Source organism: Rhinolophus hipposideros (assembly GCF_964194185.1).
Source record: "Rhinolophus hipposideros genome assembly, chromosome: 19".
NCBI lineage: Eukaryota > Metazoa > Chordata > Mammalia > Chiroptera > Rhinolophidae > Rhinolophus > Rhinolophus hipposideros.
In genome coordinates this window covers 6,013,997-6,041,835 of record NC_138065.1, presented here as the reverse complement: position 1 = coordinate 6,041,835, position 27,839 = coordinate 6,013,997, and the positions used below count along the sequence as shown (strand labels likewise).

Sequence of the window (27,839 nt, the reverse complement as noted above, 5' to 3'; positions counted from 1 at the left end):
GGCTGGTGCCTCTGACTGGATCATCCCTTTATCCTCCTTTATCTGGCTGATTCCTACTGACCCTTCAACCTTTAGTTTAGATAGTACATCCTCTAAGAAAACTTCCCTGGTGCCTGATGCCTCAGGCCCAGATGGCTGAAGTAGCTCTCCTCTGAGCTGCAGTCTAGAGAGCTCTATAGCATTTATCACTCTGTAACTCTTGTAAAACAACAGTCAACAGCAATCTTGTTGAAAATGAAGTAGAGAGGCAAGAACGGGGAGCCCGCATGCCCTATGTTGATCAAAAACACAGTGGGGAGAACTCTTTGGACCCGCCCTCCCACCTTCATCTTCCCCTCCACAACAGAGTCACCTCTCCTTTGTTTTAGCAGAATTGCATGTGGCCTCCCATGGTCTCATGGTATGGGTTGCAGTTCTTTTTCCCTGAATAAACCCATTTTGCTGGAGACTATCTGGCTAACATTATGTACAGTCAGCACTCTTTATTTTTATCAATTATACTATTTATAATAAAATTTTCTTCACTTTTCTATATCCCTGACTATGATATCACTGATTTATTTATTTGTCGTCTTTGTATTTTTACTGTAAATAACCAAAGGGAAGTACCACTGGGCTGAAAGTGACTTATTGAAGTTCTCACTGGATATTACAATTTCATTATTCTTGTAAAACAGAAAAGGCATGATGTAGCAGAATGACAGGAAAGTAGAAGGAGGATAGGGGAGGGGAATTGAATGAAGGTGGTCAAAAGATAGAAACTTCTAGTTATAAGATGACTATGTACTGGGTGTAATGTACAATATGGTGACTATAGTTAATACTGTTGTGTGATATATTTGAAAGTTGTTAAGAGAGTAAATCTTAAGAGTTTTTATCACTATGAAAGAAAAGGTAGAAGATTTGGGCTTGTTGCCAGCTGTCAGAAATATCTGTTTTTTTCTGGCTGCGGCTGAAAATGATAGAAAAATCATGGAATACTTTATAGCACGAAGAAACCACTGAAGTGATGGAATACAATCGTAGTTTTACAGAAAAGAAAATGAGGACACAACAAAGCTGAGGACCTTACTTGTCTAAGTCACAAGATGTTAACAGGAGAACAAAGACTAGAATGCAAGTTTTTCTTCCCCAATTCAGTGTTCTTCCCTTTTCACCAGAGTTAACTTCTTTGCTTTCTCTATAACTACTCCATTGGGGCGTTATGATCACATAAAATCATGTATTGGAAAATACTTCGGAAAGTATAAAAGGGCCAAGAAATAGCGGACAAGTTGTGGAACCAGAAGTTCCCATGCCTGTCAGCTCCCTTGTCTAACTGGGACAACAGTTCCCCTCATTTTCTTTATTGCACTTAAATAATAGCACAAGGAGGCATTGGAAACATTCTGGCAGATGGCTTACTGGATCTCAGGCAAATATGTAAAAGGGGACCTTTCCATGAATATCTTCTGGCATTGAGGAGACAAAGTGTGGAGTCTTTGTCTGGATGGGACACAAACAGGTGCATATCAAAGCCATCTTTACATGTAACCACATTATTCATGTACTTAACAGACAACTTGCAGCCCAAAGATACCTACAAAATCCCCTACCTTGAATCGAATATACTTTAGAAGGTCAAATTCTTTGGCATACATCCAGAAATACTCCAGCACTTGGGAGTTGTGCATGAAGTTAGGAAAATGAGCGGGGATCAGATAGTCGCTGAAGCACATAATCTCCTTTGAAGTGTTGATGATCACGGATTTGTAGATACTGGCCCTTCCTTCTTCAGGATTTTCCTGCAGTAAATTAGAAGCATTCATAGCAACTTGAGAATTAACTTCATGGTTTACAAGCAGCCAATAAACATTTCAAAAAGTTTTCTGAAAGTAATGCTATTTTAAAAAAGTTATATACACACACATACACACACCCTCCACATCTCCCAATATTTGTGCCCTCGTGTATATAGTCTCTCGACCTTGAATCTGAGTTGTCTTTATGACTTGCTTTTGACCACCAGCATACGGTTGGAAGGATACTGAATGGCTTCTAAGAGGACATCATAAGTAGTCTGGCAGCTTCTGCCTGGGGCTCTTAGAAAGCTGGCTCTGGTGGAAGTCAGCAGCCCCATAAGAAGTCCAGCTACCCTGAGGCTACTGTACTGCGAGGAAGCCCAAGGGAGCCCCTGAAGAGACTGTCTGGGATGGAGAGATGTGCAGCCAGCCCCAGAAATTCTAGTTGTCCCAGCTGCAGTTCTAAGCACGTGAGCAAATAGAACATAGCAGATATCAAGTTTCAGCTGTGACCGGATTGCAACAACATGAGATTCCAAGGGAGAACTGCCCACCTAAGTAATAGGCTTAAATATTTTATATATTTCAAAGCCTAGGTAAGTTGCAAGGGTTTACATATACTTGTGAGATTGCTCTCTCTAGGAATCAATGTACTAACTTAGATTCTGTCTAGTAGGTGTTCCCATGTTACCTCGGTTTTACTAAACAAAGAGTGTTACTCAGGTGTTAGCAAAAATGGGGTGAAATGAGAATTTATACTGGAGAGAGTATAAGTACAATGTACTTTGCATACTTTCCAACATCAGTCTTACCTAACCTTAGTGATGAGATCAAGAATTGATTGAATTAATATCTTGAGAATTTATATATACTGTAGTCCTCCTGAATTTGCTTTCCAACTATTCAGTCACCCACGGTCAACTTCGGTATGAAAATGATAAATGGAAAATTCCAGAAATAAAAAATTCCTAAATTTTATTTATTTATTTATTTATTTATTTATTTATTTATTTTTAAATTCCTAAATTTTAAATTGCGTGCCATTTTGAGTAGCTGATGAAATCTGGTGCTCTCCTACTCTGACCCGCCCATGATGTGAACCATCAATTTGTCTACTGTCTCCACGCTGTGTGCGCCGCCTGCCCTTTAGTCACTTAGTAGCCATCTCAGTTATTAGATGGACTGTCATGGTATCACAGTCCTTGTGCTCAAGTGACCCTTACTTTACTTCATAATGGCCCCAAAGCACAAGAGTAGTGATACTGGCAATTTGAGTATGACAAAGAGAAGCCGTGAGGAGCTTCTATTCAGTGAAAAGTACGAAAAGATTGTGAGAGAGAAACCACGTTCATATAACTTTTCTTATAATCTATTATAATTGCTCTACTTTATTACTAGTTATTTTTGTTAATCACTTACTATGCCTAATTTATAAATTAAACTTTATCATATGTATGCATTTATAGAAAATGAATAGTACATATAGGGTTCGGTACTATCCATGGTTTTTAGGCATCCATTGGGGGTCCTGGGACATCTCCCCCTGGACAGGAGGACATAATTATTACTAGAAAGTACTCAGCAATAACAAAAATGTGGACAAGTGGTGAATCCTACTCCTCTTTGGCCGGTGGAATAGAGAAAGAGGAATAGAGATAAGAAAATGCAAGTGATGATATTTGAGAAGAAAAGATACATACTGAATCCCTGGGACCTGTCCCAAGAAAGAGAAAATGGAAGCCCTGAATCCCTTGTGTCTTATTGGACACCTGGTAGCAATGGTGGAATTCCAAAGCACTTTGGATGGTCCTACATATGAAATCTCCAATAAATTACAGAAAAATTAGGGGGTAGGATTGGGAGAGCGGGACTCCAAATTACAAGCAAGGCTGTGGTAGAGAAGCCGATCTCAGATACAGGAAAGTCTTTAGGAAACCAGCATCGATTTGGAAAATGTGTTTAATCAGCTACTGATGGATGTTTCTAGGTTCAGGCTGCACAACTGTGTGACTGTGGACTATGTGAGAATGAAGTTCTCTAGTTCCACAGCATTCTAAGCAGCCACTCAAGGCATTTTGCATCTCAAGGATTCATTTATGAAAAATAAATATATATGGTACCTAATATGTGCCAGGTATCACACTTGGTTCTACAAGTCTAGTGGAGTGTGTGTGTGTACACGTAAAATATATAATATATGTATATATTAAAATACATGTAAGGTATATATAATAGACACAGATGTGGCCTATCTTACCATAAGTCAGAGTTACGAAATAAAGCTTATTTATTTTCACGGATGCAGTTTACAGGGTGTTGAAATTTTGCCAAGAGGATAACAGAAAATCTCTTAAGTCTTTAACAGAGAACAATTGTAAGCCGCTTTGGAGATAAAAGCAGAACTTGATAATCAGGTATGATGGAGGATCCTTGACTGATTTTGTGCCTGGTCAGCAGTTGCCATACCTGGCTAGGAGGCTTACCAGAGACACCAGGAGTGTGGGCCCCTCCCCGGGCCTACTGAGTGATAACTGACATGTAGCACTTATTGTGCCCCTGGCACTGTGTTAATGATTAACACCATTATTCCTTCACTTAGTTTCCACAGAAACTCTATATAGTGGGTACTGTTATTATCTCCTAATGAAAGATGAGGAAACAGGTGCAGAGAGGTTGACTGATTTTCCCCAATATCACACTGTGAGGAAGGTGCAGACACAGGATTTCACCCCAGATTGTGCTCTTAACCTCTGCACTCTGGTGGCTGGAGCTCCAAAGTATAATTTTCTATTGATTATTAACCACTCACAGCCTTTTCAGCCCGTGCCCGAGACTGATTATGACAGAGCCAAGGGGTGGTGTGGTCTTCTAAGGGGCATCCATTCTAGATCTGAGTAAGGACTCGTATCAAACAGAGTTAGTCCCCAAAGACAGAGCCAGATGCAAAAGGACTGTACTGCTGTTTACATAAGGAATGCTGTGAAGCCACTTCTAAGGAGCTGGTCAACACTGTGTTCGTTTTTATGAAATAGGAAATTTAATAAATATTTGGAGACCTCAATGCCATTCCCTGGTTTGGAAAGTGAGCTTGTTTAAAAGCGAACCCAATGCATGTCACTTTGGAGATCAGAAAAGGAGGTTGTAATTCTATGGCATATAATAAGGTTAACTTTCATTTAAGTGGATGATACCTTGACTGTTAGTAAAAAGTTATAGGGCTGGATGTGCATATTAAAGCAACTGGACTTTAAAACTGAACATACGCAAGGAGAAGAAAACCCCGTCACAGGTGCCCTCTGCCTACTTCTGAAGACGGACTTTAAACTGCTGTTTTGAATTCTTAAGTCAAGTTTAACTTCAAAGTGACAAAGGCAGCCGTGTTATAAATTGTACCAAAGGACTATGATTATTAGAGAATGATCTAAAGTGAAGCAGAATTCAAAAAAAAAAAAGGGAAAGAACAAGATTAGAGAAGATTGAACAGGGGGATTCCTGGAAGGAGTTGTAGTCAGGTAATCTAGTACACTTACCTACCAATGCAGACCAGGAGCGCCCACTCTAAATTTTTAAATCACTTTACATTTTCTAATGTTTGTTATTGAGTTGCACTCCCCTCATCGTTACCACATTCTGGATAGCAGCAAAAATCTTTAAATGAAAACGATCTCTGTGCCATTTTCCTATACATCAGTGTAGTGACACCTGTGTCCCATCTTGCTGCCAGCCCAGGAAAAGAGGACCCTGCAGAGAGGTGACAGCTGCTAGGAAGAGGTCAGCAGGCTGACTTCTAGCAGATTTAATCACTGTCAAGGCCATCATATTTCCTGACACGAGATAAAATATCTCACGCACCTGCCTGCAGCGAGGGTCCCAAATATTAAAGAACCAGATTTACCTGGAACCTCCAGAGCCCCCCGATGTCATCAGTCCTTTCAAAGCAGACAGGCTCCAAGCCTTCTTCCAGGCAGCACTTGATGGATACCAGCCCGCTCACGCCTCCCCCAATCACAGCAATTCTTTTCTTGGTCATTGTCTCTAGGGATCTTCACAGGGCTGGGTCGAAGTAACTTGTCCTAAAGAAAAGATGACAAATGACAGAAAACCCACATCAGTTAACACCTTTCAAGGCAGACCTTGGCCATAGCATCCAAATAAATCCTGCAACAACAGGTGACTTTTGGAAAGCCAGAGTCTGCAGTCTTCTTAGCTGCAGGGAACTGCTTCCCATGGGATAGGGGAGTCCGGGCCTGCAAGATCTCAGCGCCCAGAGCTGAGAGCTCTGTGGTCAAACTGGATCTCACTGCCTTCCCTGCCTGCAGCACCGGGCAGACCCCTCACCTGCGATCTGCAGGCTGCTGTGCACTGTTGGCCGTTTTCGATGAAATACAAAGCAGCAATGTCTAAACACAGCAACATCTAACGGGGAGGGGCTGGTCCCGCACCTCCTCTTTCAGCCAACATCCCGCCCACTGAGCTGCACCCATTCTGTTCCTCAACGGGAATTAAATTTGGGTGGATCCTGTTTGGGGCTGAAAAAATTAATCCTACAATCTCTGGTTTTCAGCTGCCATTTTCCGCACTGTCAACTACTCACTCTGGGGTGGGAGCTGCCCTGTATCCCCATTGCTCCCTCCCCTTGGCCCCTTTGTTACCACATTCAACTTCCTGCTGTTTGCTTTAAAGTGACAAATTTCTGCTGAAGGGAAACTATGGTATTTCCTTGAAAATAAGACCTAGTCGGACCATCAGCTCTAATGCGTCTTTTGGAGCAAAAATTAATCTAAGACCCAGTCTTATATTATACTATGTAAGACTCGATCTTATAGGAAAATAAGACCGGATCTTATATGAGTTTTTCTCCAAAAGATGCATTAGAGCTAATGGTCCTGGATAGATCTTATTTTCAGGGAAACAGTGTCAAGCTCAAAGCAAGCCTTGATCCAAAAGTTTAAGTGGGAAACCCTACGGTTCAGGAGATCTGTTAAAACAGGTCCTGGCCCCTCATGCACCCCTTGAACCCCTACCACATAGATTGGATCTTTGGTTGTATGCTCCTGATAGAATTTACTTTAAAACACCCATGCACTGAGTGGGCGCTGGTGTTTCCTACTTAGAGGGATTTAGAGTTTAATGGAGAAAACCAAAACGCAGACAATTTCAATAAAACAATAATTCTTTTTGTTTATTTTTTTAAATCTTTTATTAGTTCCAGGTACACAAAATAATGTACTAGTTAGACATTTATCATTTATGTCCCTCAAACAGTGATAACATCCCTCTCCCTATCTACTACCCTATTGCTTTTATTAAGAACTGAGTAGAGAAACTAAGCACCTACTTTCCAAGGAGAATTTCTTACCTTTTGTCAATTTTCTCTTGAGCCTTAGTTATATCTCTTATCATTTCACTTGTTGAGGGTAATGTCTTCAGCCCTAAAGAGAATACCAAATATTTAAATGTGAGTTGACCTCTATAGGAACTAGAAGCCAATTAACAAGTACTACGTTCTGGAGAATTCAAAGAATTCCTTAAAACTCAGTAACTTTGAGCTACAGGCTGTTGATGAACAAGGAAGAACTGGATTCCGAGATTTCCCCAGGGTTGTAAGAAAAGGTGGGAAAGGTGAGCCTGAATTATAATTCCATGGAAGTGGGTCAAACTAGGTGTTTTGGTCTGCTCTCAGGCCTAAGGCAGGGTGTACTTAGGTAATCCTGACATTCTTCACTCCTGACTTGTCCCACCACATTTTGTGTAAAGATAATGTTCCAAGGGAAAGGAGACGTGGCTGCCATTCAGCTGTTCAAGTCCAGCCCAGCCTTTCCACATACCTGGAAGTTGGCTAACGTCGTTCAGAAGGTCAGATCCTCAGACAAGTGTCTGCTGTAGAGTTTCTATCTTCATTTACCTCCAAAGATAAACTAGCATTTGTTTGAATAGATATTTATTAGAAACCTCCCATGTGCTAGGCCTGGGGCTGGGCTTGGATTACAAAGGCTAATAAACACAATTCTTTTATATAAAGAGCTTTCAATATACTATTAAGGGAGGGAGCAAATACACATTTATTTCCTATGTAAATAAGGAGTAAGGGACCATGTCAAGCAGAAAGAGCAGCAGAAGTACAGGGTACCAGATACCTGCTGTGTTTGCTGCTCAGTGGGTTTGTCATCAGGGCATGTAGAAGATTTTAGGACGTATGGTAAAGACTCATGAATGGGCCTGCCAAAGCAGGCTGCATCTAGTTCTTGACGGAATCTAAATGCCATGCTAAGGCATAATTCTTTCTTAAGACCTAGAGAACTGATATAATTTCTTATGATTTTCAAGGAAAAAAAGTCAGTGAATGAAAGTACAACACTCGCAGGGGCTTTTGAGAGGGCTACAAAAGAGGGAAAGAGAAAAGAAAACTAGATTTCGATCAAGGCAAGGAATTGGGTTTGCTGCCCTAGAAAAGGGTGCAATATCTCCTTGACAAGAACACAGAAATTCTGAACCGCAGAGGATGAAGGAAAGTGGGGAAAGGATAGGCCAGGCAAGAGGACAGGCTGAGGTGGGCAGCCAGGAAAGAAAGGGAGAAACTGATCCCGAGAGTTTAAAATGGGTACAGTGAAGGCAGAATTCAGGGATGAGAATGACAAGAATTTGGTAGGTAAACAGGAGGGCTGTGGGGAGAACCAAAAACTCAGGGTTCCTGTCAGAAGTTTGATAAAGTTATAGGGATTCCTCACTTCCAGGTCTTAGAAGAAAGCTGGAGGAATTAGCACCAGGCTTTTGTGAGCATAGTAAGGTGGGCTTTTGGTGCATTTCCCCCAACATTCCCTCATCCCATAGCTCTAATGCAGACTCCTCCCATTTTCCCTGTTCTCAACAATTCACTTGGTCCTGGAAGAGTTGTAGTTATTTAACGTAAGCTAAGACGCTCTGGCCGATTTAATGTGACTCTTTCCTCTTACTCAATTGACCAAATTAAAAGATCCATTTAATATGACTGGAATTAAGCCAGCTTCATGGGTCACTTGCATTTGGTTCCTGGTCCAGGGCTCTCGAGTAGTATGTGATCTATTGTCTAGAACGAAAGGAATTAACAAATGATAGGACTTTGGGGAAATTGGAAAGGTTTTTGATTTATCAATGCTAACTCCATTGCTCCTTTTTTTTCTCTGCTACCATGAAGGTCTTCTCTAGGGAAGAGGAAGCTGTAATTCCAACCAGAAATTGGAATAGTTTTAATTAAACATTACTAATGGTCGCAAATTCTATTATAACGACCATAGAATCAAACAATTTCTTTGTTAGAAGGAACCTTAAAGCTCATCTGATTTCTCCCTGTCCTGAGCTTTGAATCTACTCCATGTTGGCTTGATCAAATGGCCATTTTCATTCTCTTTTTATTCTGTTTGGATTCCTCACAATTTCATAGGCAGCCCATTCCATCTTAAAATGGTACTGGCTGATAGGAAAAAAAAAATGTTTGTTTGTTTTTAATGATATTGTACAATCCTCAACATTTCACTCCTTGGTCCTGGTTTAACCCTTTGAAGAGATACTGAGCAAATACAATCCTTTGGTACGGGACACCTCTTCAGATATTTGAACCCTCGTATCTCTCCCTTCTTCAGTGGGACACTGAATGGCACATTTTCAAATCCCTTAACCATTCTTGTCTCTCCTTTTACCGCACTCCACTTTCACTTTTAAAACATGTCTTTGGGTTTGTTCTGACTTGTTTAGAGAACAATTTTACATTGCAGGACATTATAATTTTTTAATGACGATAGATACAATTAAGCCCTTTGAAAACCATATCATTCTGCTGCCTCACTATGAGCCCTCTATTCCAAACCCCAAAGTTCTTCCTCATGTTGTAACCAAAACTGAAAGAGGGGACATAAAGTGGGGAAAGTGAGAATTGGAGAGGTTGAATCTTCTACATTGTGGACGAGTCTTTAACCAGGTCTTAATTTGGGGGGCTGAAATCAAATCACACTTTCTCTATATTTGACTTTGTCTATAATGAAAGAAGACAAACTTCTTTTGCACTGTAAATATATCCCAGGTGTCTAAAATCTAGGTGAGTGGATTCTGATCTAGAGTGTACATTGGAATGACCTGGGAAAGATTTTCTCAAGGATCTTATGTCTGCCCCACCCTGGATTTAATAAACAGACACCGTGAGGCAAAGCATGCCTATTTTGGGAAAATTTCCCAGGAGATTGTAATACACATCCATGGTTATAAATTACTCTTTTATATTCACTCAAAAATTAATTTTTGAGCACTAATTTTGTGTCAGGCATGTTACAACTGTATGTACTGTTTCAGCAATTTAAAGGCAAAACTTCAACATACTACCAAGTTATTAAGTATTCAACTCGCATGGTCACTTACCTTTGAATACTTGAGTGACCCAGCCTCCTTGGAGCTCTGAAATGGGCTTGATGGCACCCAAGGGCTGGATTAAGCCTACAATCACAAGAGTTTGCTTTTCCAGGTTAGCAGGGAAGACCTTTTTATACAAGGATACCTTGTTTTTGACTACTTTGACAGAATCTTCAAGAAAAGGAAAGGCAAAGCTATAGCCTGTTGCAAAGATAACAGCATCAATGTCATCCTCTCTGGAGCCATCTTCAAATATGGCGGCTGTCTCTGTGAATTCCTTCACATTTCCTTTCACCTTCACCATGCCAGAAATTATACGATTTGGCAGGTCATCATTGACTGTTGGATGCTGACTCAGGGCTCTGTGATGGTGATAAAGACCAAAAGAAGGAGAAATGAGAGAGAACACTGGGGAGGCGGGGAGAGGGGGCAGGGAAGGAGAGAGAAATTAGTAACACATAGGTAAAATTCTACTTGGATGGAGGTGGTTATAGAATATGCCAGTGGTCTCCCTCTTGGCTATCCCTGAAATTTGGGAAAGGTCTAATGTATATTGGCACAGATCAGGATCTCAGAGCAGAAGTTGGATCATACATGACATTGAGATGGAAGATGTTGGAGAACTGACGCAAGAATCGTCTGATTTGGAGAGTGCATGTGCGATTTCTCAAGGAATAAGAACGTGCCGAAGTCACAAATCTGTGAGTCTTGCATCTAGCCACCAAGTCTTTTACCTTTCTCCTCTTAACATCCCAGAATAGTTTTATGTATTCTCTATCTCACTTTTACAGTTGTCTTTAGGGCCTCGAGCTCCATCCCCCTTCAATCTGTCTTCTTCATCATTTTGGAGTGGTTATTTCAAAATGTATTTATTATTATGTCATTCACTTGGGATTATTAGAGAATTACCTAAAGTGAACCAGAATTCAAAAAAAGGGAAAGAACAAGGTTAGGGAAGATTGAACAGGGGGATTCCTGGAAGGAGTTGTAGTCAGGAAATCTAGATCACTTACCTATTAATGCAGACCAGGAGCAACCACTCTAAATTTTTAAATCACTTTACACTTTCTAATGTTTGTTATTGAGTTGCACTCCACTCATTGTTACCCCATTCTGGATAGCAGGAAAACTCTTTAAATGATCTCTGTGCCGTTTTCCTAAACATCAGTAAGGGAAAAACAAGTGACACCTGTGTCCCATTTTGCAGCCAGCCCAGGGAAAGAGGAACCTGCAGAAAGGTGACAGCTGCTGAGAAGAGGTCAGCAGGCTGACTTCTACTTAGGTTTAATCACTGTCAAAGCCATCATATTTCCTGACAGGAGATAAAATAACTCATGTACCTGCTTGCAGTGAGGCTTCCAAGTATTAAAGAACCAGATTTACCTGGAACCTCCAAAGCCCTCGGATGTCATCAGTCCTTTCAAAGCAGACAGGCTCCAAGCCTTCTTCCAGGCAGCACTTGATGGATACAAGCCCGCTCACGCCTCCCCCAATCACAGCAATTCTTTTCTTGGTCATTGTCTCCAGGGATCTTCACAGGGCTGGGTCAAGTAACTTGTCCTAAAGAAAGGATGACAAATGACAGTTAAAACGTTTCAAGGAAGACCTTGCTGTAGAATCTGAATAAATCCTGCAACAACAGGTGCCTTTGGGGAAGCCAGATTTTGTTTTCTTCTTAGCTGCAGGGAATTGCTTCCCATGGGATAGGAGAGCCCGGGCCTGCAAGATCCAGAGGCGCGCCCAGAGCTGAGAGCTCTGTGGTCAAACTGGATCTCACTGCCTTCCCTGCCTGCAGCACCGGGCGGACCCCTCACCTGCGATCCGCAGGCTGCTGTACACTGTTGGCCGTTTTCGATGAAATATAAAGCAGCAATGTCTAAACACAGCAACATCTAATGGGGAGGGGCTGGTCCCGCACCTCCTCTTTCAGCCAACATCCTGCCCATTGAGCTGCACCCATTCCCTCCCGCAGGGGGAATTAAATGTGGGTGGATCCTGCTTTGGGCCAAAAATATTAATCTTACAACCTCTGGTTTTCAGCTGCCGTTTTCCACACTATCAACTACTCACTCTGGGGTGGGAGCTGCCTTGTATCCCCATTGCTCCCTCCCCTTTGTTACCACTTTCAAATTTCTGGTGTTTGTCTTAAAGTGACAAACTCCCGCTGAAGTGAAACTATCAACCTCAAAGTAAGCCTTGCACCAAAAGTTTAATCCGTACTGTTCAGGAGATCTGTTAAAATAGGTCCCGACCCTTCAGCCACCCCCTCTAACGCCCACCACATAGATTGGATATTTGGTTGTATGCTACTGATAGAATTTACTTTAAAACACCCATGAGTGGGTGCTGGTGTTTCCTACTTAGAGGGACATAGAAAACCAAAACGCAGACCTTTTCAATATAATAAAAATACTTTTTAAAAGCGCTTTCTTTCATGCAGGCAGATGTGCAATTAAGAACATAAAATATCCACTTTTGAAATGTACCTTAAGTTTTTCAACTATAAAGTCATGCAGTAAAGGCCAATAGGATGGACACAGGATTTCACTCAGAGGGTCAGAATCAGGGCCGATCTGACCCAGGAATCCGTTTTGACAGATGTCAGGGGTTTTAGAGGGATAGGTTGTGGATGATGCCACCTGTCTTTGTTCTCTGAGTCAACTTTGCGCCAGATGGTTGCATGCCAATCATAGCAGCCCTGGAGTTTCAATTGCTGGTTTCGCCCTAAAAGTATTGCTGTGGGTTATAGTTATTTCTCAAGGGCTTACATAATATGGTTCAAAAGCCTTGATGGGAATGGATACCGGAGAAGGATGAACACAGAATTTTCATGACTAGAGGAGAGGCAGACGCTGCTAGCTGTTCATTACAATCTGTTCTCCTCCTCTTCCAGACAACAGGGTTGTAGCTGGGGATGGGCCTGTTGAAATACGAAGTGTATTTCCCAGTGCCCCTTGCAGCTATTTGCCCATGTGACTAAGTTCTCACTAAGGAATAAGAAATGGTGACACAGGCAAGTTTACAAGGCCATGATTTACCATGGACGTCTACTCTTTCGCCTTTCCTGGAGCTAGAACACTTTGGAAATCGCATATTGAAGATCGTAGGTCCACCATCAGATTGGGTTCCTAAATGACAACATCTTCTAATCTGGACCTACTGACCTTGAATTGTTACATGAGAGATAAGTAAACTGCCATTTTGTTTATGGTATTGAGTTTTTAATTTTGCTTTTTATACCAGTTTGGATGGCGAAGTTCTTTGGGCCTGTAACTTTTTAAAGACTGATATTTCCTAAAAGCTTTCAGTTATAAATGTGAACTTATAATAGTATCTTTTAAAAATAAAATTCTGAAGAGAGAGTTTTACTCTTGTATTTTTCCCCCTTCTGCCCCCACCCCACTCCAATTCAAGCCATTGTTTCTCAGTCTAGTTGTGTAGGACGCAGCTCTCTGGCCCATGCTGATGTTATGAGCCTTGCTTTCCCCCCCCTCCAACCCCCCCTCCCCCCGCTGAGGGAGTCGGTCACTGGTCGTCAGTTGGCCGTTCACAGCAGCTCAGCTGCCCGGTGCTTACAATGGCTACCAGCCACTCAAGTGGCATACAGTAGCCCCAGGCAGCACACAGAAGCCCATGGCACTCATGCCAACCTCCAGCTGCTCCCTGCAGCTCAGTTCCAGGGAGAGCTGTTGTTCACAATCTTAGCTGTAGAGGGTGCTGCACACTGGTCCATGTGGGAATTGAACTGGCGACCTTGGCATTAGGACTGAGCTCCAACACCTGAGCCACCGGGCCGGCCCCAAAAACTTCATTTTTATATTAAGCTGAAAACCCACCCACTTAAACCCATCAATTCCACTGATCCCCTTTGATCTGTGCTCAGCCCCTAATAAACTCTGTTGTTTTCTGCCTCTTAAACAAAAAAGTTTGCAGACAAAAAGGTACATTTTTACTGCAACATTTTGTTTACCCATCCAGAATCTTGACTGTCTGTTTACTTCCTTTTGGTTACCTCCCTGCCCTCCCCAATTCCTGTCACTCTTTCCATAGGACTCTGAAACAAGGCCCTTGAAGGAATAACACATTAAACCTTAACTAGTGTACTATTCAGCTTTCTAACTCCAGGTTGGTCTCTCTCAGCCAAATAGTACGTCTCTGGTACATATTTCCTTATAGTAGTCAAATCATCAGAGGAGAAGCATACACAATATATATTAGCCAACGGAAAACTTGTTAGGAAGAGAAACTGTTTTTGTAAAGCTAAATAGAAATGATTTTTGGATTATCTGCTTTTGGGGCTGTGAAACAAAAAACTTTCATGGCCAAAAGCTTTTCTGAAAGAAAGGGTTTATTGAGCCAGATGCCAGCGAGAAAAGGACGGGGTCCTGGGGCGCGCCATCTGCGCCACCAGCAGCGGCAGGGCTACACACTCCTGGTATTGACGGGCTCCTTCATATCTCGGGTTCAGAAAAGAAAGACGAAAGTTGTTTTGAAAGAATTTGCAGTGGCTATGGATAAAGGGCGTGGGAAAAAGTGAAGAGGAGCTAGTTCTGGAATAGGTGCATAGTCTGTAAGGAAGAAGCGTTTGTTATTGAGGGCCAGTTGTGGGCAACAGTCCAGGAAGGTCATGCGTAGCAAGATAATGGAGGCACTGGTGGTCCCTTATGCCTGGTGGTCGGCTACTGGCTCTTCTCTTTAGATAACTGTGCAATAGCTACCTGGAAGTTAACTCAGAGTTGTAACATTCATTCCTGAATGTGAGCAAGTCTTTCGATGATTTTCCATGCAGGCGTGATTAACCTCTCTTGTCTCTTTCATCTACTCTTCCGCCTGTATAATTTAATTTAGGACTTCTCAGAGTGTTCTTTTTCTAGTCAGGGGATTGACGATGACACTGTTGTACTCTAATAGAACTTGGAAGTCCACAGTAAACTCTGCATGTTGCATGTTCAGACATAGGACACAAGTAATTTGATTCTGTAGGAAGGATTGAATGCTTCTCCTTACTACCTACCAAGTTTTTGGGGTTTTTTTTAAAGCACAGGAGTGATTGGGCAAAGAAGCAATATCTCTTAACCAATGACGTATAATGGTTTCCTTTGCTGTGAAGAAGCTTTTTAGTTTGATGTAGTCCCACTTGTTCACTTTTGCTTTTCTTGGCCTTTGCTTTTGGTGTCAAATCCAAAAAAATCATCACCAAGACCGATGTCAAGGAATTTATCCCCAATGTTTTCTTCTAGGAGTTTTATGCTTTCAGGTCTTAGGTTCAACTCTTTAATCCATTTCGAGTGAAAAGCTGGGATTTCATTGTAGGGAAAAGAGAAAAGGCGATTAATGCTTTGGAAACAGAAATAAAAGCAGATTTTTGGGCGATGTGAACCTGAGAGTTGTCCTGGAGGCATCTCTCGATCCAGCTCCCCAAAGAAAACCGGGGCAACGACACTGGAACTGCTAAAAGTAGGTTATAATGATGGCAAAGACAACAACAGCGAGCATGAACCAGGCCATCGTTAATGCTGAAGTCATGGAACCACTGCTTTCAACTTGTCTGGTCATCATAGGCTTCCTGATACGCTCGTCTATGGTGAGGATAGCTTTTCGGGCTCCATCCCACTTTCCCGGGCCCTGTAGACGATACTGGATTGGAGTATAGGGTCCCAATAATAACTGTAATGCCAGCTTGGGGTCGGTGAAGGCCAGAGACAGCAGGTTGGGCCTGACGCCCATCAGGTCAGCAAACTCATCCATGATATCTATAAAGTCTACCTGAATGGTGTGGCGTTGGCTCTCCACATACCTGAAACAGACAAGACAGAAGCCAGGGCCTGTCAACAATCAGTCATTCAATCATTCAGTCAATCAATGCTTTCTGAGTATCTGTTATTGGATCAATATTGGCTAGGAGCCTGTGGAAAATAGAGAAGAAAAATAAGACTTTGTCCTTTACGACTTTGTAATCTATTGCAGGAGATATGATAGATACACATGAAACAGAAGAATATATGACTTTTGGTAAATCATGTGGTTTCAGATTGCTAAATAGAAAGGTAGAAGAGGGTAGTTAAAACAGAGCTATACTAAGTCCTTGAAGGATATGGAAGATATGTATAAGCTGAGAACAAAGATGAAAGTGTTACAAGTCAGGGGTCCATCAGAGTGAAGGAATAAAATAGGAATGAGTGTAGAATGTGCGTATAGAATATCTGTAGGCACCACGTATAGGAGCGGAGGCGAGTTGTGGAAAACAAGGATACGTACAGAGACGCAAAGATAGCAGACCCAGATCCAGAGGACTCGGATGTTATCAGAAAGAGAATCCACCACAAAAATTCTCAAGTTGGGGACCCTCAATTGTTTTATGAGGGCAGTGGTGGTGGGGTCCACAGTGCTGGACTTCCCAATGTTAACTCCGAATCTGGAAGGGAGGCGGGAGAATGACTTACCCCCCTCCCAGTGGAGCCATATGGAATAACTGATTAAGTATAGATCTGAAGAGCTAAGAGGGCTTTTTAGAGGGAAAGTGTGGTAATAGCAATACCTGTGTGGAAGGAATGGGATTTAGAAAGCTACCTGATAACTTCCTCTTTTTCCTTTCTGTTCTGAAAATGAAAGAAAGAACAGTGGACAGAAGGTAGTAAGAGAAAAGCCAGGTCAAGCTAATTGAGATTAAAAGGGCTTCCTAGGATTATAGAACACAAAACGAGGAAAAAGTGAGCAACTATAAATTTGAGGTAGAACAGGTGAAATAGAACTGAAAGATGGTCAAATAGGAATTTACTGAAATGTAACTAAAGTTTAGAAGAAAGAAGATAGGACAGAATTTGAGAGCTCTCCCTTGTGGATGTGATGCCGGCCCAAAGGTTGGTAGGCATGCAGTTACCCTGCAGTCCTGGGTGAAACACTGTCCTCGTCGTGAAGGTTTCACAGAGATTCAATAAACTCACACGTACAAAACATTATGTGTATGTACATAGTTAACCCTCCATAAAGGTTAAATTATACCCTTAGGCACAGCTCAGTCTGAAGGTGCCTAGACAAACGTCTAAAGAGAGAAAGATAGTTAAAATAGAATATTTTAGTGCCAGAAAAGCAAAGAAAGAAAGCACTCCAGAAGGATGAGTATAAAACCCCAAACTCCATAGTAAGAGTGAGGAAAATGAAGTTGGTCCTGGATGACCTTCAAGAGAGCAGTTGCAGAAGCAATGATGGAAGTTACAATGCAGGGAGCTAAGAAGGGAGAAAAGGCTTAGAATTTAGAATACGGATTGCAGAAGTTCGGCAGTGGAATAAGGAAAAACAAGGAGCGCACCTGGCAAGGGTATCAGGGTGGAATAAAAACCCTCCCCTCCTCCGAGGCAGGGGACAGTTACGCCAGTACAATCAATTGAAGAAAACCACCTCTCTCGACCTTCAATAATCCTGCCTCTGACTTTCCCACAAAGGTTTAGGCACCTGCCATTAGCTCCCACTTTGTCTAAAGAAAAGTCACCCAGTGAATAAGCTCAGTTCTGAAGTTCAGATGCTAAATGACTGTTCACCCAAGCACTAAGCAATCGGCGACGTACCACCTTCCCTGATCACACAGGCTGTGGTGTGTTCATAACTTGAGCCACTGTGACATGAGCATGCTGTCCCCTGGCGAGGCCTGCCCTTGGCCTCTGCAGATTTGTAAATCTACTTGTGGTTTGGAATTCGACCATATCTGCGCTCAGTAGTTCATTGCCGCTCTTCCTTCTTGTGGCAGCTCTACTAGCACTTGAAGCAATCTTTGCCAAAACAATATACCTGATTTTCTTCCCATGTGCATTTTCCTACAGGACTCTTCTTTCAGGCCCTAAACATAGGATTTTAAACACTTTTCTTCAGCTTGTCTCTTCTTTCTCACCCATAACAAACCTCTCGGTGCTATTTCTCCATTCTCTTGTCACAAACTATTGTTTCTTTTTTCTTCAGAATATAACCTAAACCTGAAAACTAACATGAGAAAGAGAAATACAGTACACTATTGCTTTTATTAAGAACTGAGTAGAGAAACTAAGCACCTACTTTCCTGGGAGAATTTCTTACCTTTTGTCAATTTTCTCTTGAGCCTTAGTTATATCTCTTATCATTTCACTTTGTGAGGGTAATGTCTTCAGCCCTAAAGAGAAAAACCAAACATTTAAGTGTGAGGTTACCTCCACAGGAACTAGAATCCTGTTAACAAGTACTATGTTCTGGAGAATTCAAAGAATTCCTTAAAAGTCAGTAAGTGTGAACTGCAGGCTGTTGTTGAACAAGGAAGAGTTAAATAAAGTTCAGAGGTTTCCCAAGGGTTCTAACAAGGTGGGAAAGGTGAGCCTGAATTAGAATTCCATGGAAGTGGGTCCAAGTAGGTGTTTCAGTCTGCTCTCAGGCCTAAGGCAGGGTGTACTTAGGTAATCCTGACATTCTTCACTCCTGACTTGTCCCACCACGTTTTGTTAAAGATAATGTTCCAAGGGAAAGGAGACGTGGCTGCCATTCAGCTGTTCAAGTCCAGCCTTTCCACATACCTGGAAGTTGGCTAACGTCGTTCAGAAGGTCAAATCCTCAGACAAGTATCTGCTGTAGAGTTTCTATCTTCATTTACCTCTAAAGCTAAACTAGCATTTGTTTGAATAGATACTTATTAGAATCTTCCCATGTGCTAGGCATGGGGCTGGGCTTCGACTACAAAGGCTAATAACCACAATTCTTTATATAAGAGCTTTCAATATACACTAAGGAGGGAGCAAACACATCTTTTTCCTGTAGAAATAAGGAGTAAAGGGGGAGCATAGGAAGCAGAGAGAGCAGCAGAAGTACAGGGTACCAGCTACCTGCTCTGTTTGCTGCTCAGTGGGTTTGTCATGAGGGCATTTAGAAGAACGTAGGATGTATGGTAAAGACTTGCAAATAATGGGCCTGCCAAAGCAGACTGCATCCAGTTCGTCAGGAACCTGAATGCCATGCTATGACATAGTGTTTTCTTATCATCCAGAGAGCTGATATAATTTCATATGCTTTTCCAGGAAAGAAAGTTGGTGAGTGAAAGTACAACTCTCACAAGGGCTTTTTGAGAGGGCTACAAAAGAGGGAAAGAATAAAACTCGATTTCAGTCAAGGCACGGAAGTGGGTTCGGTGTCCTAGAAAAGGGTGCAATATCTCCTTGACAAGAACACAGTAATTCCAGAAAGCAGAGGGGGAAGTTTAATGGGGAAAGGATAGGCTGGGCAAGGGGATAGGCTGAGGTGGGCAGCCATGGAAAAACAGGAGAAATTAATCCCGAGAGTTTAAATGGGTACAGTGAAGGCAGAATTCAGGGATGAGAATGGCGAGAATTTGGTAGGTGGATTGGAGGGCTGTGGGAGAACTGAAAACTCAGGGTTCCTGTCAGAAGTTTGATAAAGTTATAGGGATTCCTCCCTTCCAGGTCTTAGAAGAAAGCTGGAGGAATTAGCACCAGGCCTCTGTGAGCATAGGAAGCTGGGCTTTTGGTGCATTTCCCCTAAGATCCCCTCATCCCATAGCTCTAATGCAGACTCCTCCCATTTTCCCTGTTCTTCTCAACAGTTCACTTGGTCCTGAAAGAGTCTTAGTTATTTAACGTAAGCTAAGACGCTCTGGCTATTTAATGTGACTCTTTTCTCTTACTCAATTGACCAAATTAAAAGATCCATTTAATATGACTGGAATTAAGCCAGCTTCATGGGTCACTTGCATTTGGTTCCTGGTCCAGGGCTCTCGAGTAGTATGTGATCTACTGTCTAGAACTGAAAGGAATTAATAAATGATAGGACTTTGGGGAAATTGGAAAGGTTTTTGATTTATCAATGCTAACTCCATTGCTCCTTTTTTTCTCTGCTACCATTTAGATCTTCTCTAGGGAACAGGAAGCTGTAATTCCAACCAGAAATTGGCATAGTTTTAATTAAACATTACTAATGGTCGCAAATTCTATTATGACAACCATAGAATTAAACAATTTCTTTGTTAGAAGGAACCTTAAAGCTCATCTGATTTTTCCGTCCTGAGGTTTGAATCTACTCCATGTTGGCTCGGTCAAATGGCTATCCAGCCATTTTCATTCTCTTCCTATTCCGCTTGGATTCCTCACAATTTCATAGGCAGCCCATTCCATCTTAAAATGGCACTGGCTGATAGGAAAAAAAATTGTTTGTTTCTTTTTAATGATATTGTGCAATCCTCAACATTTCACTCCTTGGTCCTGGTTCAACCCTTTGAAGAGATACTGAGCAAATAGAATCCTTTGGTACGGGACACCTCTTCAGATATTTGAACCCTCATATCTCCCCTGAATCTTATCTTCTCCAGGCTAATCCTCTCCAGCTTCTTCAATTATGTTTAAAATGGCACATTTTCAAATCCCTTAACCGTTCTTGCTCTCCTTTTACTGCACTCCACTTTCAGTTTTAAAACATATCTTTGGGTGTTGGACCTGTTCAGAGAACAATTTTTCATTGTAGGACATTATAATTTTTTAATGATGCTAGATACAATTAAGCCCTTTGAAAGCCATATTATTCTGCTGACTCACATTGAGCCCTGTATTCCAAACCCAAAGTTTTTTCTCATGTTCTAGCCAAAAGTGAATGAGGTGCTATAAACTGGGGAAAGTGAGAATTGGAGAGGTTGAGTCTTCTACATTGTGGACCAGTCTTTAACCATGTCTTAATTTTTGGGCTAAAATCAAATCACACCATTTTTATATTTCACTTTACCAATAATGAAAGAAAATAAACTTCTTTTGCCTCATAAATATATCCCAGTTATCTGAAATCTAGGTGAGTGGATTCTGATCTAGAGTCTACATTGGAATCACTTGGGAAACATTTTCTCAAAGATCTTATATCTGCCCGACCCCACACTTAAGAAATAAACACCATGAGGCAAAGCATGTCTATTTTGAGAAAGTTCCCAGGAGATTATAATGTATGTCCAAGGTTATAAACTACTATTTTATATTCAGTCAAAAATTAATTTTTGAGCACTAATTTCGTGTCAGGCATTGTTAAAACCGTACATACTGTTTCAGCTATTTAAAGACAAGAACGTCAACATACTACCACGTTATTAAGTATTCAACTCGCTTGGTCACTTACCTTTGAATACTTGAGTGACCCAGCGTCCTTGGAGCTCTGAAATGGGCATGATGGCACCCAAGGGCTGGATTAAGCCTATGATCGCAAGAGTTGGCTTTTCCAGGTTAGGAGGGAAGACCGTTTTATACAGGGATACCTTGTTTTTGACTACTTTGACAGAATCTTCAAGAAAAGGAAAGGCAAAGCTATAGCCTGTTGCAAAGATAACAGCATCAATGTCATCCTCTCTGGAGCCATCTTCAAATATGGCGGCTGTCTCTGTGAATTCCTTCACATTTCCTTTCACCTTCACCATGCCAGAAATTATACGATTTGGCAGGTCATCATTGACTGTTGGATGCTGACTCAGGGCTCTGTGATGGTGATAAAGACCAAAAGAAGGAGAAATGAGAGAGAACATTGGGGAGGCGGGGAGAGAGGGCAGGGAAGGAGAGAGAAATCAGTAACACATAGGTAACATTCTTCTTTGATGGAGGTGATTATACAATGTGCCAGTGGTCTCCCTCTTGGCTATCCCTGAAATTTGGGAAAGGTCTAATGTATGTTGGCACAGATCAGGATCTCAGAGGAGAAGTTGGACCGTAGATGACATTGAGATGGAAGATGTTGGAGAAGGGTAGGAAGAATGGTCTGATTTGGAGAGTGCATGTGTGGTTTCTCAAGGAATAATAATGTGCCCAAGCCACAAAACTGTGAGTCTTATAGCTAGCCACTAAGGCTTTTCCCTTTCTCCTCTTCACATCCCAGAGTAGTTATATGTATTCTCTATTTCACCCAGACTATTACGGTTGTCTTTAGTGCGTCCTGCTCCATCCCCCTTCAATCTATTGTCTTCACCATTTTTGGAGTGGTTATTCCAAAATGTATTTATTATTATGTCACTCACTTGCTTAAAATTTTTCAATGGCTCGGGACTGTCTTTGTTCCAGACTTTTCATTTAGCAGAGCATACACAGGTTTTCACGTACCTGCCCAGTGAGCCTGGGGATATACTCAGTCACTCTTCCATCGTTGCCATATAGTCCAGGCAAATCAGACGACATGCAGGTCCCACAGCATATTTTTTGCTATCCCAAGGTCTTGTACTTATAATTAGAATGCTACTTCCTTCACCTATTTGTTTGACTATCTCTTGTTATTCCAGGAAGCCTCAATTTATTTTGTAATCACTAAAATTGTAGATACTACACTTTCCACAATTGGGTGAAATAAATGGTTCAAAACTTGTTGGACTTTCAACCTCAAAGTATCACCCCCACTGACTAATTTCAAAGGAATAAAATACCTTTACCAAGGAGAAGCCTGGTAGATACCACCTTTTTTAATGATCAAATCTAACCTCATTCATATGGGATAACTGCTAGCACGTGGCTCCCGATGTACCGAGAAGACACAATCTATGAGTATTTATGCTACAAATTTTAACCTGAACATAATAAAGGAAGAATAACCATGGAAGTGCAAATTTAGAGAATTTCTATAAAATGATTGGCTTGGATTTTTAAAAAGTGAAGAATTATTTCAGATTAAGAGAAAGAGACCTGACAACTAAATGCAGTGGTGAAATACCTGACAGGATCCTGGATTTAAAATTAATAAAGAAGCTATAAAGTACATTGTTGGGGCAATTTGGGAAATTTGAATATGTGATATATTAGATAATGATATTTTATCAATGTTAAATTTCCCTAGTGTGGTAATTGTGTTACATTTATATAGGAGAGTACACTTTTTCTTAGGCAATATATGCTGAATAATTTAGGGCAAAATGACTTAATGATTGCAACTCTGTCTTAAATGGTTCAGAAAACAATATGTATATGTATGTATGCATGGATGATGTAGTATGTATGCTATCTATGTATGGATCAATTTTTGGAGACAGGGAGAAAGAAGAAGCAGATAAGGCAAACTGTTAACAGGTGACTCTAAATGAAGCGTATATGGGTGCTCATTGTACTTACTATTTTGTATGAAGTAAATCTGAACATTTTTAAAAATTGGAGGAAAACCAGCCCTTAAAATTAGCTCCAGAAATGCTTTCAACAGTCTACTTCCTTGGCTGTGTGAGGACTCCCACCCTACATACTCGCTGAACATGCCATGCATTTCTCTGTCTTATTCTGTTGTCTGTGTTCTCATTAGAGTATTTAAGGTAAAATCCATTTCTCAAGTTTTCCATGTATTTCTTATGTGCTCTCGGGCAAGTTACTTTCCCTAAGTGTCAATTTTTATATCTGTAAAATGGAGATAAAACAGCAACCTATAGGGAGGGCTGTAGTGAGCATTAAATGAGATGATGCCTGTAACCATTTAGCACCAGGCTTGTCTTCCATGAAGTCCTCAGATAGGTGAGGTGTTATTATTTGTAGTAATACTCCTAGTAGGTCTTTAATCTCTATATTCTCATGCCCTGTATAATGCTTGGCTCATAGGAGGTGCTCAGTGTTGATGGATGAATGGATGATGCACTGCCCTTTGCTACCATTTTATTGTTGTCACTGGGGGTCATGGAAAAGAACTGGTACCTGGGGAAATAATAAAATGGTTGATGCCAAGGTCAATCCTAGACCGAGGATTACAGACCAGTAGATCTTGAGCTTCTGTGGGGACAAGGTAGAAATCTGATCTCAGATTCTGTGTATTTTCTTAATGTATGTGTAGAGGTAGGTCAACTATTATTACCCTATGTGAACAGTCCTTATTTTTGTGCCCTGGCCATTGCTGCCCCACTGGCATCCTGGAAACATACCTGTGTTTAGGCTTTAGACCATACATATCGTGGTTAAACCTTTGGTTCATCTTTCTTTCCAAATATATGTTTAATAACGATTGAGAAACAATCTTTGTCAGAAAATTTTTAAGTCGAGAAAACAACACCAGATCAAAAGGATATCCATGGTCTCCCACACGATTCATGATCCAAGCCCCTCTCCTGGTGCTGAGGAAAACCTGGTGCATGAGAAAAATGGTTTGCTTTTACCACACTCTGGCTCATCATCCTGTAAAACTACCCCATTTTCTTCAAGACTAAGTTTAAATTCATTAGTCTGGCTTTAGAGACCTCACAATGTTTTTTTTGTTTCCTGCCATTTTCCTTCTCAAACAGTAAGGTTACAGTTAAATTGGTGTGTTCACTGGCCAAAAATATGTCTTGCTCTGAACCACCACTGCCTTTCTGTTTAATGTCATTATACCTCCCTGAGAAGCTCCCCCATCTTCTTAATTCTCCCAAGCCTATTCATTTTTAAGATCCAGATCAAGTTTGGCTCTTCCATGAAGACACCACTCACTGTTCTGGCTGAAAGTTTTTCTCTCCTTTTTCTGAAATTCTCTCATACTTTCCCCCATCCAATTCATTCAAAATCGCGAAACAACAGAGCTAAAAGCAACTGAATATCATTAATTCAAAATCCTCAAAGTCCTTTATGCGTTTGACATTTGTTTGAATTACTTCCCCCCAAAAATTGTAATTTATTAATTCTACTGATGATAAACTCTTTATTTCCTTTAACTGTAATATGTAAGTGTGCTTAATTATGGTAGCACTTAAGATCACCATTGGTAAGAATATAGGCCTGAAGTTAAACACTGTTATTTTCTGTCCCTCCAGATATGTTCGCTCTGGTGTGGAAGGAGAGCACACATATCTTTTAATCTCCCCAGGACGGCATCACCACACCTCCATTTATTGACAATCGTGACCTGTACATCACAACGCCAGGTACTTTGTCTGCATCTTATTTAATTACCACAACAACCTCTTGTGGTCGGTATTATGATCCCCATTTCATGGGTGAGAGGCGTGAAGACGGTGCCTAAGTGGCCTCAGGTCATACAGCTAGTAAGTGGCAGAGCTGAATTTCCAACCCAGGTCTGACTGACTCCATAGCTTGTATCTAAGAAATGTTTCATTGATTATTTAATGGAAAAACTGAAGATTGCTAGTATGATAACAGGAAATTGGACAGTCTTTTGATGTCCTCTGCTGCCTAAAGCCCATGTTCAGAGCTGATCAAAGTTTGACCTTGAATTACCTGGCAGAGCATACTTTCTCTACATTATAGAACTCTCTAGAGAGAGATGTGAGTTGTAATAGTATATATATACATTGCCTTATGGCCATTTGTCTCAGCTGTAAGAAAACGGTAATCTGTCCACAGAGGGATAATCATGAACTTCACACATATTCTCACCGATGGTGCCCTTAACGCTCTCATGATTAAGCACTTTTAGATGTCACAGTGGAAAGAGCATGCATGGTCTTAGGAATAAAATGGTTTTGTGTGCAATCTGTATCACTTTTGTTTTATATGTGTATGAGGAATGTCAATCCTCGGAGCCTCAATACAGGTTTCCTACCGTGTTTCCCCCAAATTAAGAACTATCCTGACCATCACCTCTAATGCATTTTTTGGAGCAAAAATTAAGATAAGACCCGGTCTTACTTTAATGTAATATAATACCAATCTTATATGATATAATCATAATATAATATAATATAATATAATATATATAATATACTATAACATAATAACAAGTTGTGAGGAAGAAAATTCCCCACCATCCTGAGTGCCAAGCTCAGTGACCCTGGGTGTTTCCGTGAGAGCCTGGCACTCCTGCTGGCCAGCAGAATACCACACTTCTGAACACTGCATTAAACAAGCTCTCCCAGCAATTACTGGGTCTCCTTCAAAGCCGAGGCACACTCTGAAGGGACGGACGGCCGACTGGGATTATGAGCACCATCTGTGGTCATGACCTCATTCCTTAGGGTGAGGCAAATTGAATGATGGGAATCTAACTGGAAACTTTGGCTGCCAGTGAGGCAATGAAAGCAAGCCCTGCATTTGTCATCCGAGCTGACGAGCTATGTGCAGGGCTCCATACTCCCCCTTGGGTCCATCTTCAACTTCCACAGTGAAGCAAAGCAAATAATTTGCTGGTTCAAACCTGCTTGGCTGTGTGGCTAATCTCCACGGCCAGGTCCCCTCCAGAGTTCCCAATGCCAATTACAATGACTCTCTTTCCAGTGAAACTCATTGGATTTTTATACTCTCGACTATGGAAGTACTGTCCTTTGAACTTCTCAATTCCTGCAAGAGAAGGGAAAATAATCAGACACCTTACCTGATACCGTTTGACAAATCATTTTTCTTTGCAGCATGTAGACTTTAAGCCTACACTCTCCCCACGTTCTCACTTTACACAGCTGCACTCTTGCCTCTGGACATTTTTGCCTGTTTTCTTTTCCCATGGCCTCCGAGCAGAACCTTGTGGTTTCCTTCCCATAACTAGTCTCCTTCATTTAGGATCTGTTTATATTCTGGATTTGTAGAACCAGAAATCCAAACTACTTTAGAAAACTTCCATTCTCTTTTGTCTTTTCATCCTCTTTAAATACCTACTCCCATTCAATTGGAGTATATGTTTTTATAAAGTCTGGAGCATACACAGAATGCTTCTTTTTTCCCCCCAAATGAGACTGTAATAAATTCTTTCCTCAAGCTTTAATTTCTTCCTATACACTCAATATTTCTGTTTGTTTCCTTGATTGCTGAAAAAGGTCCTCACCCAACCTAATACAGATCAACTCCATGTTCTTTCTTCTGATTATTAGAAAAACTAAAGTCATTGTGAAAGTAGATATGGAGCTCTCTTAACTTTCCTCTGCTCTCTAAAATTACCATTACCTCTAGCTCCCAAAGGGCAGTAATACAGTTACCCCATCCTGTTGTTGGAGGATATGCAGAATCAGGATAAGTAATCACTCAGATGGAAATCCCCCCATTTCTCAGGGATCAGGTCACAGGCATGGTTCAAGGGTCTCCCTTCTCGGTAGGCTACTCACCAGGGAAGCTTTCCAAGGGTAAGTGAGCATTGGTGTGGTGGCCAGTGCAAACCATGACCCCATCGAAGACATTCACCTCCTTTTTCCCTTCAGATTCTGTGACCACCTCCCATTGGCCTGAAGTGGAGAAATCAGGCTGCTTCTTCACACTGCACACAGTGGTCTGAAAAGAAAAGCGATAGCCACACGGGCTATACCCGTGGCCTGTACAGTGGGCATCTTCTCCAACACGACTCTCCTTACAGAGCATTACACAAAGGGCTGGTATATCATGATAGGGCTCACGCAGAGATATTTGATTTTCGTACTCCACAATTAAGAACTTTTTGGCAGTTTATGGTCAGAGTGAGAAAACTTCCATGAGGCAGGCTAAATAAAACAGAGTTGGCAGGCTAAGTTGCACTCTCCTCTGCTTCTAGAAATGTGCAAACTACTACTTCTCTTGGACGAAGCCCTAAGGCAATGTGACACTTCACTAAAACTTGGGTTTCTGTGCTTCTGAGACACTAAGACACTCCATGCACTCAATGCCTTTTCCTCCCGACCCCCAAGCATCGTGAGACCCTCTGATGTCTTCTTACTCCCAAGTCCTCTTCTCGCTGTCTAGCCTTAAACACGTAGCTGAGCTGTAGGGTTGCCTTTCCTAGTGGAGTAGAAAAGCATCTCAGTGGCTCATTTACGTAAAATAAAATTACGTAAATATT

The 27,839-nt window shown here is 41.4% G+C and overlaps 2 protein-coding genes across 6 annotated transcripts in view; both read right to left on the bottom strand.

The window, feature by feature from the left end:
- LOC308487832 (flavin-containing monooxygenase 5-like) overlaps nt 1-6,199 on the bottom strand; it is a 52,501-nt gene extending 46,302 nt beyond the window's left edge. Inside the window, exons 1-3 of the mRNA XM_081026594.1 lie at nt 6,120-6,199; nt 5,677-5,854; nt 1,596-1,784 (exon numbers count right to left, since the gene is read on the bottom strand). Of these exons, the coding sequence (XP_080882720.1) occupies nt 1,596-1,784; nt 5,677-5,811 (324 nt within the window). The 5' untranslated portion in view covers nt 5,812-5,854; nt 6,120-6,199. The remainder of the gene's footprint in view (nt 1-1,595; nt 1,785-5,676; nt 5,855-6,119) is intronic.
- An 8,290-nt stretch (nt 6,200-14,489) lies between these two features.
- Nucleotides 14,490-27,839, bottom strand: part of LOC308487830 (flavin-containing monooxygenase 5-like) — a 28,242-nt gene continuing 14,892 nt past the window's right edge. For 2 of the 5 annotated variants that reach the window (XM_081026588.1, XM_081026589.1), the window contains exons 4-9: nt 27,136-27,298; nt 26,238-26,380; nt 24,037-24,236; nt 21,285-21,637; nt 18,228-18,300; nt 14,490-15,957 (exon numbers count right to left, since the gene is read on the bottom strand). In XM_081026588.1, the coding sequence (XP_080882714.1) occupies nt 15,612-15,957; nt 18,228-18,300; nt 21,285-21,637; nt 24,037-24,236; nt 26,238-26,380; nt 27,136-27,298 (1,278 nt within the window). In that variant the 3' untranslated portion in view covers nt 14,490-15,611. Of the gene's footprint in view, nt 15,958-18,227; nt 18,301-21,284; nt 21,638-23,812; nt 24,237-26,237; nt 26,381-27,135; nt 27,299-27,839 lie in introns of all 5 variants that reach the window. The other 3 variants (XR_013991771.1, XR_013991772.1, XM_081026590.1) reach the window with 2 other exon arrangements.